Here is a 19,911-nt window from a genome sequence, read left to right as displayed (position 1 = left end):
ATTCGGGACTTGGCGGTTCCAGTACTTCTGGGTTTCGGTGGCAGAGGAGATCTGGGTGGTTCCGGTTCAACGAGGACGGACGTCTCCTACCTTCGGGCCTGCCCACAAGACACCAGCAGATTTCGGCTTACACCTCCAAATTGCTAATTGTTGTATCAGTTGTGCTATTTTCACAACAGTAAAACTTGTTCTTACTTTTCTCCATTGTCCGTTCATTGCGCCCCCTGTTGTTGTCCGTGTACCTACACTTTCACAACATGATTACCTGATATTTGGACTTGGGATGCCAATCGGGGCCAAAAATCAACATTGGGAGTTCGACCCGACACACAGACCAAGGCAATCACAAGAGCATACACATTTTTATTCGGCCAGTACTTCTGTATGTGTGTGTGTGTGTGTGTGTGTGTGTGTGTGTGTGTGTGTGTGTGTGTGTGTGTGTGTGTGTGTGTGTGTTGGGGGGAGCAGGGGGGGGGTGGGGGCACTGTTTCACCAAAAAAAGTTATTAATGGGTAGCTGTTATAAAAGTATTGATTAACAAAAAATTCTGTCACATCTGATTAGCTATTCCTTAATCCAAGGCCAGGTCAATTGCTCCTGTCTTTTTCAGATATTTTGTTGCTAAACAAATAATAACCCCCCCCCCCCCCCCCCCCCCACAAATTCCACATCATTGACTTGAAGAAAAAGTCCTATATAGGCCCTGAGGCTCATTGGTGCAGGTGTGTATCCCTGAATTTCAGAACATGAAGTGGATAAGAGTCTATTCCACTGAGCTTCCTGCTCTGCAAATAAACCTTAAACTAGTCAGCCACATAGATGAGTGTTAAATTAATACCTTCAAACCTTTTCTATTATTGTCAGTATTTGCTATACAGTAATGTATATGTTTGGAGGAGTGGATTTTTTTCTTCAAGCTCACAAGTTTGGACATGTGTTCTGTCCCAGGCTGCTGCCTGTGACTGTGGGCGCAGGATGGAGTAAGTTCCTGGTGAGAAACTGTGGCAGGTCCAACTAACCTTCCAGCCTTATCTGGGGTTCAGCAATGAAGTTGTTTTTCTCCCTGAGACTGTGCCGATAATACACCTAAGCAACTGTCAAGCTTTTAGGCACAATAATAACAACAAACCATACAGGTGAACATCACACGTGGACAGAATGTACCATCATCAAGTCGGCCGCAATGAACGTGGAAAGGTGAAAAATATCATGTTCCAGTTATTACACAAGTAGTAACTCTCGTACAAGTTTTTTAAATTTGAAAATGAGGTTTGAATAATAATAATAATAATAATAATAATAATAATAATAAATAATTGATTTTTGTTGAAATGTTCGGATATTTTTGTTGAAATGTTTGGATATTTCACATTAGATTTGTTTTTGTTTTTGTTTTTTTGTTTTTTGTTTTTTGATGGATAAAAAAAAAAAAAAAAAATCAAAATTCTGGGTTGGTTAAAAGTTTAACCCTCATCTTTCTTTTCTGTTTTAGACCTTAATTTTACTGTGCTGGGTCCATATCCGATTCCAGAATGCTTTTAATTTGTACAATACATATAAAGCAATATTTTGTAAACTGAATGATGCAAACATATTTATTAACTTCCTCAGCACACATTAGAACTAACAGTAGCAATTTATCTTCTTGAAAAATGCCTCAAAATGTATGTTTGTTGTGTTATTTGAATCAATAGCACAAGCTCTGTGTCCCGACTGTTCTGTCAAGTGACCAACTTCACTTGTGCAACTATCCAAGTCCTCAATTTCTGAATCAGCTTGTCCTCGAAAATACTTCTCAGTGCTTCTCTGCTGTGTGTCTTGCAACTTCAACTCTTTCAGGCATATTTCTGATGGGGAAACATGCTTAATATAGAGAGCCTGATTTATTAAACATTTGCATGTGTAAAAACCTGCACAAACACCACTACACTCACAAAAACATCCGCATGTTGAGTTTCTAATAGTGCACAAGGACAGCATCTTTCACATATGCAAAATAGCACCTATTGTCCATTTACCACATTTGCCTTTATGAATAAAGGCAATTTGAGGTTTGTGCACTCAAGTGTGCCACATTCTGGGAGGAAATATGCAAATAGGTGAAGTTTGCACACTTGAGTCATCAGAGTTAAAAGGAAATTAAGCGAGTGCTGATTACATCTGTATTGAGACTTTGGTTGTAACTTATTGCATTTGATAGTCTGCTGTTTCAGCAGCAGACATGCCGCTGCCTCTTCATACACAGAATTTTTAAAAATATCTTTCACTGTAAACATTGGGCATGTATAAAGACTTTATTGGTTTACTTTGTGTTTGTTTCTTTAAGAATAAATGTCTCCATCTGTAACAGGTAGACCAAAGTACATTTTTGTGCAACTCATGATAATAAGCGAAGTTGCAATCTCAGCATATGCAATGAATTATGAGTATGCCCAAAGGTCATTTGTGATAAATTTGACCTGATAGCAATAATAATGCCACCAATGTTTTGATAGTGACGTAGAAATTGTCAATGCAAAAAAAACCAAAAAACAAAGATGTTGATTTAGGACATGATTTTGGACAGGACAGATGAAATTCTTGGAAATAGATGATACAGAAATGAGTGAAGTTAAAAGCATTTTTGAAGAAACGAGGAAAAGAAAAGAGGACTTGTTGGCACGAGACTATGGAAATAAATCTGTACCATCAGAGTTTGAATTTGAATTTTTAAGGTTGAATGTTTTTAGCATCAGCATCATAGTTTGAAGTTGAATTTCTAAGGTTGAATTTGTTTAGCATCAAATTATTTAGCCTCAAAAACTTCAACCTAAAACAAACTTCAACCTAAAAAAAAATTCAACCTAAAAAAAAAAAAAAAAAAATCAACCTCAAAAAATAGAAAAGCAGGGAGAAGCATTCAATCTCTGTCTCAATCATCTAACGTCAGATTTACTTCCATACATAAATGTTGGATGATTGAGACAGGGATCAATTGCTTCTCCCTGCTTTTCTAATTTTTGAGGTTGAATTTTTTGGGGGGTTGAATTTTTTGAAACTTCAAACTGATTATGATGTTAAAAACATTCAACCTTAAAAATTCTAATTCAAACTCTGATGGCACAGATTTACTTTCATACAAGAGTTGAAGAAATGAACATGGGCATTCATGTTTCCTGTAAACAGCAGTATCACAGCTCATTCAAATGTCATATTTGCATCAATCAATGATGGCAACTTCAAGAAAACCACTCTGTTTGTACAGGCTGCCTGAACATGCAGATGCATTTCTTACACTGGAGAAAGTCATAATACGTTATTTTCAGGAGATAATGGACTCTCTATCTAACATGCCAGAATTGTGAGAGAACTTTGTGAGGAGCTGACAGCAGAGCTGCCGTGGGAGCACACCAAAATAGTGGAGACGCCACTTTTGGAAGTGGCAGAGAGAGTCCAGCAGCTGTGGCTCATTCATCTGTCCGCACCAGCTGGTATTATCCTTTTTCTCCTTCTTCTTCTAAATCAGGACCACAATGGGAAAACATCTCATGTTGGTGAGCATGGTCGCATGGTCAGCCCTCATGCACAGTGGTGGGCTTAAACATAGAGGAACCACTGAGGACATCTGTCCACAGCAGGGTGGGGTAGATCCAGACATAGTTCTCCGGCTGGAGATTTCACACCATCCGTGTGTGATGGTGCCAGTCGAGACCCCTTTGATGACGTTGAAGCCAGAGATGCAATGCAAACGTACATAAATAGTTAATGTAGTTGAACAAACGTTCTTGCCGCTATTGATTCTGTATGAAAACATTGCTTTTCATCCCACACATAGACGAGTCACGTTCAGCTTGTCTGAGCTTTAGTTATTGATCCGTTCAGATATCGTCAACGTTCATGCAAGATGTCCGACTTGGGAGGTTGGACGAAGTTGTACGACAGTCAAATGGAACGTTGACGGTACGGGGACTACGCAAACGATGAGGAACCCTCAAGAGAGAAAGCAAAATGGAACATGGATGAATTGAGGTTGCCATCAGGATTCATTCACATTTTTCAACAGTTTGAAAATTCTGATGAAGCGCCAGCTACAGGAACGAAGCTGGACAATGGTTAAATGATGTCAGTGTAAGTCCAGATTTCTTGTTTCATTTGGGCTTCGGCGTCCTTTGTCCTTTGTCCTTTGTTTTTACATATTTAAGCTTGGAAATCATTCTACAAGTGGGTGAGTACTATTAACCCCGAAAACGTGAATCAGCTGCAAATTGTGAATTATCCACAAACCATGAATTGCAAAACTTTAATACTGAAAAAAATATCTCCAGAAACGTGCACGCAAGTGTAGCAAAACATAAGTCGCAAAATGTGAATTTCTTCACGATTTGGTGTATGTGTTTGGCTGAGGAGCCAGTGATGTGAAGTTCCATCGGTGGGATTATGACTGCGCACCTCTGACTTCAATTCCACCACAAGGCTTCGTGCCACCCCTCGACTTGCACGCGTGGTGGTTGGGGGAATAGTGGGTGAACAATCCAAAGCTTGGTTAATTCTGCTTCATGATGAGTCAGCATCAAAGGATCAAAAAGGAACATCACTTGGCCGCCACAAGCCAGTTATCCCTGTGGTAACTTTTCTGACACCTCCTGCTTAAAACCCAAAAAATCAGAAGGATTGTGATGCCTCACTGAAAATCAAGATCAAGCGAGTTTTTGCCTTTCTGCTCCATGGGAGCTTTCTGTCCTCTCTGAGCTTGCCTGAGGACACCTGCATTAGAGATATGGTTTGCAATCAGGATTTCCTGAAGTAATTGATCTGCAAACTGAAATCTGTAAACTATTTAAACTGAAAGAAAATATATATCATGAATGATATTCATGTTTTTTGACGTATGTTTTGCGAGACCTGCGCTTATGTTTTGTGGGATATTCTGTTCATGGTTTGCAGCAAAATAATTAGCAGTTTGTGGATATTCATGGTTTGCAGAAATTTTTATTAGTGGTTTGTGGACAATTCATGATTTGCAGCAGATTCACGTTTTGGGAGTCAGCAGTGCCCTGTTAGGTTTTTTTCATTTTATATTTTGTTCTCCTCGGTGGAGCTGGCAGGCTTTGTTATTTTTATTTTACTTTGAGAGAGTCTGTCAGATTTTGGATATTGATCTGTGCAGAGTCTGTTCTCTGTAGTGGAGCAGCACACTGTTTTAACCCCATTATAGCGAGTGCCATGACTGTGCATGCGGAACTCTCAGCTGTTTTTCAGGCTGCCTTATCACACAGATGTATTTCTTAGATTTTCACTGTTACATCAATGACAACACTTATAAGCGTGAACAAAGCTGAGCCTCTAGCAGCGACTGTTTTTAACAGGCAGTTGCTGCTTTCACTGTTACTGCATCAAAATTAACAGTTACTGTATCACTTAAAAATGAGTCATCATAACATGACATCACACTTATGTAAACTTTGCAATTAATCTGCTGCTCCATTCCCAACATTAGTGTGCACTGGGACGTTTCCTCAAAGCTGCATAAACGCTGTCGGAAACACTTAGACAAAAGGCCCCCTGACACGAGCATGTCTTTGATTCATGCAGTAGCACGCACATCGTCGTGATGATCCCACCCACTGTGTTCCAAGCTGGACACCGTCTTTGTCCTACTGGCTGCCATGCGCTCTGCGCTGGATGCTGTGTATATAAAATAATTACTTTGTGTCGGAGTAATATTTTTTTTCTGCAAATTGGCCGTTGAAAATGTCTGTAATCCCTTCCTGAATCACACAAGACCGCTCCAACTTCAGCCATTCGCGCGCGTGCCTCACAAGCTGCAGAAAGCATTTGGAGCTGTCTTAAAAGGTAATTATTTGTCATGTTTACATTGTAATGGCTTGGTAAAACAGTTGTGTGTTCTTTGCTTTTTGTGTGCAGCTGTTAAAGTATGTTTATAACAGATTTACCTTCTTGTTATAATCGTTCAGACAAGCTGCGCTCTGATGCGATCTGCTGACATCACCACTTGCTCTGTTCACTTCTTCTTTACTCCACTTGACGAGCTGCACATCATGTTGGCAATTAGATCACGCCATGTAGCACGACATTTATGCATGAAAGATTTTTTTGAACATTTCAAAATTCTCTGTGCACAATAGCACGCACCGGTGCCCCTCTCGCATTCTGTCTGCACCCGTTAAAGACGAGTTTACTCTCCAGCATGACACAGGTTGTGCTAGTGCATGAGTCAAAGGCATGCTCGTGTCAGGGGACCTAAAGGAGTACTCATGAGTACTTTGTTTTTGGCAGTTTCCGTAGCTGTTTGTTGCGAATGTGGTATACTTTGAGATCCGTTTCAAAAGTGCAATCCTGGTGTATCATCAGACAGACAGTCACTAACAGCCTGAATCTAAGTTGTTATGATTTCTGTGTGAGATGTCCTTTAAACACTGTGGATGTCATTGCCTTTACCTCCTTGCTCGTTCACTGGAGAAAATTGCTTTTGTGGAAGTAACCTTGTCACCTTCAATTTAGGCCTGGTTGCATGATCTTTTGTTTCTGTAGAAACTGGAAAAAATTAAGAACATACTCAGAGGCTCCTCCAGTATGTTCTGCCACCATTGGAAGCCTCTGGTTAACTATGTGAAGCATCTGTCAACTAGGGAAATATCCCTGTAATGTAACAGAGTGAAACTTGGGTAATCTCACTCTTGGTCATGGCACTGGTTCTCTTTTTTAAAAACATTTTTTCTTTAAAGACTGCTCGGTTCTCTCTGTGTGTGGTTTTGTTTGTTTTTCTTTTGTTCTGTCATTTGGGTTGTATTCATGAAAAAAAAACACTGTTTATGGAAGAACAAATGTCTAAAATGGATTTTTTTTAAACTGTCAGCATGTGAACACGCTGTTATGTGGCAGAGTTTGTCAGTAATGAAGTTCAAGGCACCTGCAAGCGGCTTATTTAATTAGAGCCATTAATACATGCAAAATTTTCATTTACATACTGTCCCAACATCATGTTACCGCTTTCTATCATTTGCATAGTTAATCTGAGTAAATCACTTGCAAAAACTGTCTACACCCCAATGTGCAAACATTTGGATTGGCTACGCAATTTAGCACTCGTTATCTGGGATCTTCGTAAATCAGGCGCATAGCATCTTAGGAAAATGCAAGATAATATCTGTGTGGTTTGACTGGACCCCACATGGTAGGATGAGGTAGAATTAAACTTTGGTCTGTATATATGTTTTTATTCTTTATTGGCCAAACTGTTGAAAAATCTTCTCAGTATTTCAATTGTTTCTGTGTTCAGGTATCTAGTTCATGGACTACTGTAGTTCTAGAAAACTGGCTTTTGATACTGTGTGCCGTTCTTGACTTTGTAGCTTTGAGATACAAACACAGATGTAAACTGTCACATTGCTGAAACGCATGAGATTTCAGGGAGCAGTGCAACCTTTTAGCTCAGCTACAGGTCTCCGACACCGATCGGATTGATTTTTAAATGGTAAATGGTAAATGGACGGCATTTATATAGCGCTTTTTCATCTGCATCAGATTATGCCTCACATTCAATAGGGGATTAAAGAGCTTGCCCAAGGGCCCTTAGTGATTTTCCAGTCAGGGTGGGATTTGAACCGAGGATCTTCTGGTCTCAAGCCCAATGCCTTAACCTCGAGACCATCACCTCTTTGTTGCAGAGGTGCTTCTTTCTAGATGTGTTGAAGGAAGAAAACATCTCACCATGTCAGACCACCTACAGTGTTTGTAAGAAATCTAATATCCCTCATAGAGTGAAGGTGTGATCAGTCCTGACAGGAATTTCCTTTCTCACTTTCCTTTTGTTTTAGTCTCATAGGTCTTCTTGTTGGCTCCCTGTGTGCAACACTGCCGTGTTCATCTTACTGTGGCTTATTGTCCTCCCACCATTTCATGTATGTAGAAAAGTGGAGAAAAGTGAGTTTTGGTGGTGGGACTGAAGCTGGTAACACCTTCACATCTCAGCCTGGACCACATGATGAGAAAGCTGTCCTTCGGGGCAGCGTTAAAGATTTGTAATGGAGAAAGAGGGTGCAACCTGCTGAGAGAGGAGCTGGATGATTCATGGACTGAAACAACTTCCAACTGCAACCCCTCATGTGTTCATTTCCCATCACTATCGAAATATTATCTGTACTACATAATATTAGCTCTTATTTCTGCAAACATTGCTTTTGTAATTTGTATTCCATTCAAAATTATATTAATGTCACTTTGAATATTTTAGCAAATGGAGAGGGAAAGGAAAATTTGACAATGAACATCTTATGCCCTCTTTTTTCAGTTTTCTTTTTCATTTTGTTGGGACTTTTAACACAAATATAAACAACACTTGGCTTATTGCAATGTGGCCTCAACAGAACAGAATGAAATGCATCCAAAGGGTCAACAATATTATAGTATAGTTATAATATTATAGGCCTTGCGGCTCCCTGGGTCCGTGGATACAAGCAGGAAACCTGAAGCACAAACTGAGAACTGAACCCTGCTCCACGTGTTGGTCACCCAATTCATATGCCACACAGCCACCTGCTCCACATGTCATCACAAATTAATCTAACATTACAAATATATCATATACTTTAGTTTGCTTTTTAAATATTTGTGTATATTCAGTATTTGAAGAAGATTACGCTGGTCAGCACATTTTTTCTTGCATGGTGTGTTTCAACAGATTTTGCATAATTTGAGGGCAATGAATCCAAATCTGGTGTTAGTATTTGCCAATTACATCATGTTTTTGAGCTTTGAAAACATATTTCTCTTACCAAGCATTAAAGCAAAAGCTGCAGTCTCGCACACACCTCTTCGGTGCCATAAACAATATTACGGCTATTTGTTCACATTTCATGAACCTGGTTTAAAAATTCTGCTTTTGAAGCTGCTTTTGTGCATAATTAGTGGCATCAAACGTGTGAGTGAATGAGCAGCTTTTGCGTAATACATCAATAAGGAACATGGAGATTGGTCTAGTGGCTAAGGCATTGGGCTTGATACCAGAGGATCTTCTGTTCAACCCCAGCCTGACCAAAAAATACCTAAGGGCCCTTGGGCAAGGTCCTTAATCGCGGCGTTGCTCCAGTGTGTTGTGAACGCCTTGTATGGCAGCACCATGATATCAGTGTGTGAGTGTGTTTGTGTGAATGGGTGAATGTGAGGCATACTTGTAAAGTGCTTTGAGCGTCTGATGCAGATGGAGTCCATTTACCATTTAGATTGCAAAAAAATTTTATGTGAGAGAAAATCTGAGCTCAGATTCAGCACCCCAAAATTACTTTAAATCAGTTTGCAAAGTCCATGCAACAGTTTTTTTTTTTTTTTTTTTGAGGAGTGTTATGTTTCTCTGACGAATTAGTAATGCAAAGTTTCCTCCTGCTTTATGTCATAGTAACGCAGGAGAATTTTCCTTATGATATCAGGAGAAAAGGTCTGCATTTTCTTTATGATGTTATAAAGGAAAAAGCTCAGCATTTTCTTTCTCAAGGGGGAGAAGTTATTTATTTATGATGTCACAGGAGCAAAAAGTGTACATTTTCTTCATGAGTTATTTATGATGTCATAAGAAGATATAAAAAATGGAATGGAAGAAGATGGATGCTTCTTCTGTTGGGATCAAGATATAAAAGTAGCCCCTGCTCACTGTGTTCCCTGTGCAGCAGGATGTGGAGGAGAAATGAGCCTTGTGTACCCGAATTGCAGCTGTCCAGCGCGCTGAGTTTTGATTGGCAGCAGATCTGCCTGACTGTTGTGAAATCATCCATACTGCTGCTGCTGGAGGCCAAAGCAAAGTCACTTATTGTCCACATTGCACGTTTGCATACATGTACATCAGAATTTAAAAAATGTGATCATCTGTTCCTTTATGTGAGCTCTCTGACCTTTTGTCTTTACAAAGAGTTTCACGGAGGCTCTCAGATGTTCTGTAACTTTAGCACGTTTTGGGCTGTTTGTCCTTGAACAGTTGCTCTGCTTTGTTTACTCTGCTGGAAAAGCGCCAACATATAGCATGCATACCAGAGTAATTTTGGAGCAAACTGCACCAGATGTGAAAAATGGTTATAATTTTCTTCCGTAAATGCAAAGGAAGTGATCTCCTCCTCTTGTGTTGCTTTTTCTCTCTATGTTTTTTTTTATCTCTGATGATAACCAGGTGGGACATAAGTCAGAGTGACACTTTTATATAAGATAGCCTGTAGGTGTGGGGACGGATTAAGCTGTAAAGGCGCCGTGAGGGGACTGTAGGACGGTGATAGCATTCTGCTTGGACATGTCAACCAACCCTGACTTGAAGCACTGCTAATGAATCAAAGGCGAATGGCTTCTGTGGCTGTTTCAGAAATGCAATTGAGCTCTGAGCGGCACAGTCCCATGAGTGGGTCATGATTTCTCGGCAGTGGGGACCAACTGTTTTTTGTTTTTTTTCTCTGCAGATTGCCTTACAGCTTGTAAAAGTAATGAACTGTGTGCTGTCGTGTCGGATTTCAAATTCCTGATGTGTTTCAGAGATTTGACAGCCTACGAGCAGCTCTGTCAAAACCACTATAGGTCCTGACTGACCTGTGAAACATGAACCTAATACGGTTGCTGTGTTTCCTCCCTTAGGTCTGGTGATTGGCTTTTCTATGACTCCGCCCACCCTTGACATCGCCAGCAATGAGCTTGTGATTCCAGTCCTTCAAACACTCACCCTTACATGCAGGTACATTGTTGATCTGGTGCGTGTGTCTGTGTGACTGTCAATGTCAGTTGTTTTGGGGTTTTTTTGCTACAAGAAAACTGCAATAAAAACAAAGCAACAACAAAAAAACCCCTGTGATTTTTAAAAATAGTGGAAAAGCTCTAAGCATGGCATGCATCACAAAGTACATGTAAATAAATATCAAAGAGGTAATCAGAGATTGCCACACTCAAGCCTCACATGGTAAATACAAATGTATGCAAATACATTCTTTGTGATTCAGCCATAATGGAAAATATGGTTCTGTGAGGTCTTGTTATTTGGTCAGTTCTGTCCAAAATGAACTAACATACAACCCTTCAATCATGTTTAACCCATATAGGTTCCAAAATGTTTGTATTAAATAGTCATGACTTTGAGATTGACCTTTCAGGTTCAAGTTCAAAAGTCATGGACAATGACCAATGGACAGGTGATACCCAGCAGATGATACTGATTTAATAGTCACCGTAGGTGTACCTTAAAAAAAAAATCTCCAAAGTAGCCATTCTAAATATTTTCTATGTGTATATAAACATTCACATCAAATTTTGACTTTGGGCTGTAACCTTGACCTTTAAACCTTTTTTCCATTAAAAATAAATCACTTTTTCCTTGACTGACCCTCGATTCCACCACATTTGATCCACATTGGGAGAATTCAGTTGTTCACACACATGTGGGTGATTGTAATTAAATGTTAATCATCCCACAAAAAGAGAATCACAACTACTTCAAATATATTTTTTAAATTGTACCATAAAAGCATAAAACAATCAGAAATCTGGGTCGTTAACCGTCTAATTTATATATGTATACACCCTGCACTCGTGGAGATATTGATCTTTGTAAGTTCAGCTTTTAGACATCATAAAGCAAGACGCTGATGTTTTCTTGATGACATTACAATACAGTATGGTTAGGATTAATTTCATGCTGCCACATAGCAAGAAAGTAATTTTTTTTTTTAAATGATGCCATAATCCCAAGTATTAATGTGTCCTTTGCCACTTTTATGATTTTCATAAGAAAAGAATGGCTGATTTTATGTATGATATCACATGGCAAGAATTTGACAATTTGAAAGTGAATGTGAAAAAAAAAAAATCCAATTTCTCACCATGGTTTTTGATCCACAGTGAAATGCAATGGTTTTTGTCTTGCATTCCCCATCAAATTTCATATTGTGGTACATATTTTTAGCTAAAACCTTTAATATCTGTGTGTAGGACATCTGGTGGCTAATAATATCCTACTGAAAAGACATAAAATATGACCCTTGTAAGACCATTGCATATGTAGACTGTCAAAATCCCCTTGTTTTTGATATGATAATGGTAATATAAGGTTGTGATCCTTCCACAAATTCTTTTTTTCCTCTAGATATTCAACTTGGATCATTTTCTTGGCATAGAAGGGGGAGAACCCAACATATTTTGGAACATGTAATACTCGAAAACCTGGACAGCTGCAACTCTCTCCTGGTTTGAACAGTCAGCTGTTCAGTGATGTCAATATGTCTTGTGCAGTTTTGGAACATTATTCACACCATTATTTCCACTGATAGACATGAGACGACAGTAACAATGAAAAATGGATCATAATGATGAGGAAAATGATGACTGGGGCAGTCAATTCTATCCTGCCATGGAGCGTACACAATTGAACAATTGAAATCTGGCCAAGTGGTTAATGTGCTTGGTTTCAGTGCAGAAGGTTCCAGGTTCAAATCCCACCCCTTCCACATTTCTCCATGTAATGTGGAGTTGCATCAGGAAGGGCATCCGGCGTAAAACCTGTGCCAATTCAACATGCAGATCCACCTTTTCTTTTGCTGTGGCGACCCGAGTGCAAAACAAGGGAGCAGCCGAGGGGCTTACTTACACATATAAAACATTTCTGGTCTTGGTCTCTCTCTCTCTCTCTCTCTCTCTCTCTCTCTCTCTCTCCTCTCTCTCTCTCTCTCTCTCTCTTTCTCTCTGTCTCTCTCTCTATATATATATATGAAATTTCTTTATTAAAACCCTCATAATTGGGGAAAATAACATCCATGCAAATAATAGTAAAATGCAACAATAAAAACAAACTGAGAAACTGTGACACAATTAAAACAATAGAGTGAGTAAATTGACGTAGATATAATGGCTGAATAGATCCTTGTCATTTGATTGGTGGTTTGCAGGTTTCGTGATATAGACCGTTTGTCCCATTTCTCATAGTACTGCAATTAGCGTGCAATTTTGGTTCCATTTAGCGTGAAATTTGGTTTCATATGATCTGTACCATTGCATGCTGTGACCACCGCGTGCGCACACACACACACACTAGTGGCTACGGCTCTTAGCAGCTTATTGGCACTGCTCATTCTTTTAACACACACACAAATCAAATCCACTACACCGTAAACCATCTGGAGGCATTTGCAATATTCGTTGGGATGTCTCTAGTTAAAGTAGAAAAATTCAACAAATTTCGGTCGCCAATTTTTGCTGGACTGAGAAAAGCAGACGAAGACAGTGTACCCGAAGAAGTCAGTGCACAGCATCAGACACGGACTGCATCGTCAGCATTGTTTTTGAACTATCTGACTGTTGTTGCAAGTTGACTGAGAACAATTTTGGATTGGACTGGACTGCTATTTAAAATTTGTGTCAGACTTTGGAACCTCTTGACGCCAAAGGACCAGCGAAATGAGTCCACCCACCACTTTAATCATATCTTAGATCTTGTTCTGACTTATGGTATGGAAATAGAAGACAACAGTATTCCCTGAAAACTCCCTTCTGTCTGATCATTTCTTAATAACATTTACATTTACTCTGATGGACTACCCAGCAGTAGGGAATAAGTTTCATTACACTAGAAGTCTTTCAGAAAGCGCTGTAACTAGGTTTAAGGATATGATTCCTTCTTTATGTTCTCTAATGCCATATAACAACACAGTGCAGAGTAGCTACCTAAACTCTGTAAGGGAGATAGAGTATCTCGTCAATAGTTTTACATCCTCATTGAAGACAACTTTGGATGCTGTAGCTCCTCTGAAAAAGAGAGCTTTAAATCAGAAGTGTCTGACTCCGTGGTATAACTCACAAACTCGTAGCTTAAAGCAGATAACCCGTAAGTTGGAGAGGAAATGGCGTCTCACTAATTTAGAAGATCTTCACTTAGCCTGGAAAAAGAGTCTGTTGCTCTATAAAAAAGCCTCCGTAAAGCTAGGACATCTTTCTACTCATCACTAATTGAAGAAAATAAGAACAACCCCAGGTTTCTTTTCAGCACTGTAGCCAGGCTGACAAAGAGTCAGAGCTCTATTGAGCTGAGTATTCCATTAACTTTAACTAGTAATGACTTCATGACTTTCTTTGCTAACAAAATTTTAACTATTAGAGAAAAAATTACTCATAACCATCCCAAAGACGTATCGTTATCTTTGGCTGCTTTCAGTGATGCCGGTATTTGGTTAGACTCTTTCTCTCCGATTGTTCTGTCTGAGTTATTTTCATTAGTTACTTCATCCAAACCATCAACATGTTTATTAGACCCCATTCCTACCAGGCTGCTCAAGGAAGCCCTACCATTATTTAATGCTTCGATCTTAAATATGATCAATCTATCTTTGTTAGTTGGCTATGTACCACAGGCTTTTAAGGTGGCAGTAATTAAACCATTACTTAAAAAGCCATCACTTGACCCAGCTATCTTAGCTAATTATAGGCCAATCTCCAACCTTCCTTTTCTCTCAAAAATTCTTGAAAGGGTAGTTGTAAAACAGCTAACTGATCATCTGCAGAGGAATGGTCTATTTGAAGAGTTTCAGTCAGGTTTTAGAATTCATCATAGTACAGAAACAGCATTAGTGAAGGTTACAAATGATCTTCTTATGGCCTCGGACAGTGGACTCATCTCTGTGCTTGTTCTGTTAGACCTCAGTGCTGCTTTTGATACTGTTGACCATAAAATTTTATTACAGAGATTAGAGCATGCCATAGGTATTAAAGGCACTGCGCTGCGGTGGTTTGAATCATATTTGTCTAATAGATTACAATTTGTTCATGTAAATGGGGAATCTTCTTCACAGACTAAAGTTAATTATGGAGTTCCACAAGGTTCTGTGCTAGGACCAATTTTATTCACTTAATATATGCTTCCCTTAGGCAGTATTATTAGACGGTATTGCTTAAATTTTCATTGTTACGCAGATGATACCCAGCTTTATCTATCCATGAAGCCAGAGGACACACACCAATTAGCTAAACTGCAGGATTGTCTTACAGACATAAAGACATGGATGACCTCTAATTTCCTGCTTTTAAACTCAGATAAAACTGAAGTTATTGTACTTGGCCCCACAAATCTTAGAAACATGGTGTCTAACCAGATCCTTACTCTGGATGGCATTACCCTGACCTCTAGTAATACTGTGAGAAATCTTGGAGTCATTTTTTATCAGGATATGTCATTCAAAGCGCATATTAAACAAATATGTAGGACTGCTTTTTTGCATTTACGCAATATCTCTAAAATTAGAAAGGTCTTGTCTCAGAGTGATGCTGAAAAACTAATTCATGCATTTATTTCCTCTAGGCTGGACTATTGTAATTCATTATTATCAGGTTGTCCTAAAAGTTCCCTAAAAAGCCTTCAGTTAATTCAAAATGCTGCAGCTAGAGTACTGACGGGGACTGGAAGGAGAGAGCATATCTCACCCATATTGGCCTCTCTTTATTGGCTTCCTGTTAATTCTAGAATAGAATTTAAAATTCTTCTTCTTACTTATAAGGTTTTGAATAATCAGGTCCCATCTTATCTTAGGGACCTCGTAGTACCATATCACCCCAATAGAGCGCTTCGCTCTCAGACTGCAGGCTTACTTGTAGTTCCTAGGGTTTGTAAGAGTAGAATGGGAGGCAGAGCCTTCAGCTTTCAGGCTCCTCTCCTGTGGAACCAGCTCCCAATTCAGATCAGGGAGACAGACACCCTCTCTACTTTTAAGATTAGGCTTAAAACTTTCCTTTTTGCTAAAGCTTATAGTTAGGGCTGGATCAGGTGACCCTGAACCATCCCTTAGTTATGCTGCTATAGACGTAGACTGCTGGGGGGTTCCCATGATGCACTGTTTCTTTCTCTTTTTGCTCTGTATGCACCACTCTGCATTTAATCATTAGTGATCGATCTCTGCTCCCCTCCACAGCATGTCTTTTTCCTGGTTCTCTCCCTCAGCCCCAACCAGTCCCAGCAGAAGACTGCCCCTCCCTGAGCCTGGTTCTGCTGGAGGTTTCTTCCTGTTAAAAGGGAGTTTTTCCTTCCCACTGTAGCCAAGTGCTTGCTCACAGGGGGTCGTTTTGACCGTTGGGGTTTTACATAATTATTGTATGGCCTTGCCTTACAATATAAAGCGCCTTGGGGCAACTGTTTGTTGTGATTTGGCGCTATATAAAAAAAATTGATTGATTGATTGATTGACGCACACCAAAATGTAAGTCCCCTTTTTCTTGTTTATAAACTAATAATATATCAAATGGAATCTATTTTAGTTGTTATATAAAACAAATATTGATTTTTTTACTTGTTCAATGGAAAGAATATTTCATCTTTCATGAGGTAAAGGAAGAAATGTTTTTCACTCGTTCAGCGGAAAGAATATACAAATAATGAATGTTTATGAGTTCAGTGGTATGAATATTTCATGAGGTGAAAGCTGGAACATACCATTCAATGAGGCAAAGCTGGGTTGAGTGGTTTGTTCCAGCTTTCACCAAATTAAATATTCGTTCCATTGAAAGAATGTAAAAACATTCATTATTTGTTTTATATAATGGCTAAAATAGATCCTTGTTATTTGATATTTTGTTAACTTCTAAACAACAGAAAAGGAACTTACATTTTGGTGTTCCACTGCTGCTAAAGTCCAAATTTTAACGTGTAGTGCAGTGATGCAGTGCAATGACTTTGGACTTCCATAAAAAAGACTTTGTGTAGTTCCTCAGTCCAACCAAAAATCACGTCAGCATTTCATGTGAACAGCTCTTCATGCATCCAGACAGCTTACAGTGGAGTGGATTTTGTGTGTGTATGTTACAAGAATCAGCAGCATCAGTTAGCGTGTACGACCAAAAAAAGACTGTGTACATCCTCGGTGCAGCAGAAAAAAAAAATCACATCAGAAATGAGTCCAGCTTTTAAATTCCAACTTCCTGCCAACAACCTCCAGACAGCAGAGTAGATTTGTTTTGTGTGTGATGTGTATGTGACGTGTGTGAAGTGACGTGTGTGATGTGTGACGTGTATGCGCATGTGTGGGCGCGCGTGCATTTGCTTGCATGAGCACGTGTGAGTGCATGCATGAGGACGTGTGCACGTGTGCAATCGCAAGTGTGCACGTGCGCGAGGATGTGCGCGTGGATGTGCGCACGTGTGTGTGTGTACGTGCAGAGTCCAATGGTGCCTAATATATGGAACCAAATTTGCACTCTAAACGGAACCAAGCTGCACTCTAAATGCAATGCAACACAAATGGGATGAATTAATCCATGTCATGTGACATACAAAGCACCAATCAAATGACAAGAATCCACTCAGCCGTTATATAATACATATTTCATGAGGTGAAAGTTGAAATGTTTTTTCAGTTGTTCAATGGAAAGAACACTTCATATTTCATGAGGTGAAAGATGAAATGTTCCATTCAACAAGGCTGAGTTGAATGGAACATTTCATCTTTCACCTCATGAAATATTCTCACCATTGAATGCATAAACATTCATTATTTGATTTATATGCAGTGGCATTTATTGTTGCTTTTATTTCTATTTTAGCCAGGCAAATATTCTTGACATTAAGACATGCTTTCCTGAAGAGGAAAACAGCCTAGAAACAATAGGAGCAACGAAAGCATCATAAACATTAAATACATAAATCATACATTTGCAGCAGGAATGCATCATATTTCCACTTTCCATTTTCCTTCCATGCAGGCATTCCGATTCCCCCGTGTGCGAAAGTGTGCTCGGGTTTGTTTTGCTGATGGAAACACTACACTCCCATTATCCAAAATATAAAATCACACAAACAAAACGGCTCATCTGAGAAGACAATCAGAGGATTTTGTGCCAATACACTGCATAATTATGATTTAAAACTGAGATGATGCAAGATATGAATTCACTCGTCACGGCGATCCTTTATCCGTGTGAGATCTCTGTTGTGCTGCCTGCTCTGCTGCCAAGCTGTCGCTCTGCTGTGATCGAATGATTCTTTTTTTTTAAGCCGGAGAAAGTGTCTGGACCCTTTCCAACGTGATTCTAAAATCCAGCCGCTGTTTGCAAACCTCTGGCGGCCAGCGCTCTTGAGGGAAGAAATCAGTTTCATTCAATTTAATGTTCGCCATGTACGGTTTTGTACATAGATGCTCCTTATTCACAAGGGCAAGTGAATAACCCCTGAATGCTTTGATAGCATTTCGTTGCTGTCTGAATGAGTGGATATTTGTAGCTGGCGGAGGCAGGTGGTGAAAGCATGGATATCGTTTTTCAGACGGCCATTAGGGTTCCACTCATTGTCGTTCACAATGCCTCCAGGTTAACGTGTCCTCCCAAAACTGAATTTATTTGACACAAAGCACAAAGCAAATGTCCATGTGTGGATGCACAAAGGAATTTATAGGAAAAGCACACAACGCCTAGGTTACACAGGCTTTTCTGTGGAAGTCAAAGTGCCACTCTCTGCACTGCACTGGCAACAAAATACATTTGGTACTCTATAAACATTTTAAGCACTCTACAATTTAATTAAAAATGTTGTGCTTGATGCTTTTCCCTTCTTGCAAGGTCAACAGAATATCAAAGCATTCATAATCCAGCAGTGTGGGTGTATTTTAAATTAAAGAAATCAGTAAATCATCCACTTATGAACCTCCCTGTCAAATAGAAACACCAGCAGATGTCCTTGATTTCTCTGAGAGTGGATATACGCCCAACCATTGGATCAATAAAGTAAATACGCGTGCATATACGCCCAACCACAACCGACCAATGAGTGCGCTTGTAAACTCACTTCCGGTTTTAACACGGGAGGGAAAAAAGGCGGATATTTTCTCGCCAGCTGCGGGAGGTTTTGCAGCCCGCGGAGGAGCTGTGATCTAAAGTGGTTCTGTTTGGCTCATCACACCCAGAGAACAGTGTCAAACTAACACCATCTTACAGCCAACAAGCAGCATTTTATTCAAAAACTGTTTTGTCGTTGTTAACAGGCTTCCATTCAAAATGCTTATGAAGTTTGTCTGTTTTCATTCATTTCTGTGTTTTTGCAGTAATTAAAGACTGCGCCGTTAAATGTGTCAAACATACGCCACAATAGAGCCTTAAAAAGTGGTGTAAAAAACGTAGTTTAGATGCACAAAACATGTCAAATACACAATCACGGTTGGACGAATAAGATAAGATATTATATTTATCTGCCCAACGGTTGTGCATGTAACGTTCAATGTATGACTTATCTGCCCGACGGTTGGGTGAATAAGGTAGGACATTATATTTATTTGCCCAACGGTTGGGCGTATAGTCTTTGCCGATTTCTTTTGTAAGGGCATTGCACTGTACATGACAACACAAACACAGCTCCAGGTGAACACTCAGCGATAAAGATTAGATTAGATTAGATTAGATTAGATGAGATAGAACTTTATTCATCCCTTGGGGAGACTCTTTCAGGGAAATTGAGGTTCCAGCAGCATTGTATAGCAGTACAGAAGGTATTAAAAGTGAAAGTAAAAAAAACAAAACAAAAATAATTTGCAAAAATAGATATAAATACCAGACCTACTGATCGCGACTGGTTTACTGGCTAGTACTCTTACTCTCCTTCCTGTCCTCTGTCTTCCTGTTACTCCTCCTCCCCCCGAGTGTGGAGTTGTACAGTCTGATGGTCTGAGGGACAAAGGAGTTTCTCAGTCTGTTGGTCCTGCACTTGGGAAGGAGCAGTCTGTGGCTGAAGAGGCTCCTCTGGTTGTTGATGATGGTGTGCAGAGGGTGACTGTCATCGTCCATAATGTCCAGCAGTTTGTCCAGTTTTACAACACTGAAAACCAGTTTTATTTGTTATTATCTATCGTCCACCTGGTCGTTACTGTGAGTTTCTCTGTGAATTTTCAGACCTTTTGTCTGACTTAGTGCTTAGCTCAGATAAGATAA

The 19,911-nt window shown here is 39.6% G+C and overlaps 1 protein-coding gene across 1 annotated transcript in view; it reads left to right on the top strand.

The window, feature by feature from the left end:
• The window catches only part of flt4 (fms related receptor tyrosine kinase 4), a 332,301-nt gene that overhangs the window by 112,332 nt on the left and 200,058 nt on the right, over positions 1 to 19,911 (top strand). The window contains 1 exon segment of the mRNA XM_034181393.1: positions 10,609 to 10,705. Coding sequence (XP_034037284.1) covers positions 10,609 to 10,705 — 97 coding nt within the window.

Source organism: Thalassophryne amazonica, chromosome 11 (assembly GCF_902500255.1).
Source record: "Thalassophryne amazonica chromosome 11, fThaAma1.1, whole genome shotgun sequence".
NCBI classification, from domain to species: domain Eukaryota; kingdom Metazoa; phylum Chordata; class Actinopteri; order Batrachoidiformes; family Batrachoididae; genus Thalassophryne; species Thalassophryne amazonica.
This window is presented reverse-complemented; position numbering and strand designations above follow the sequence as displayed.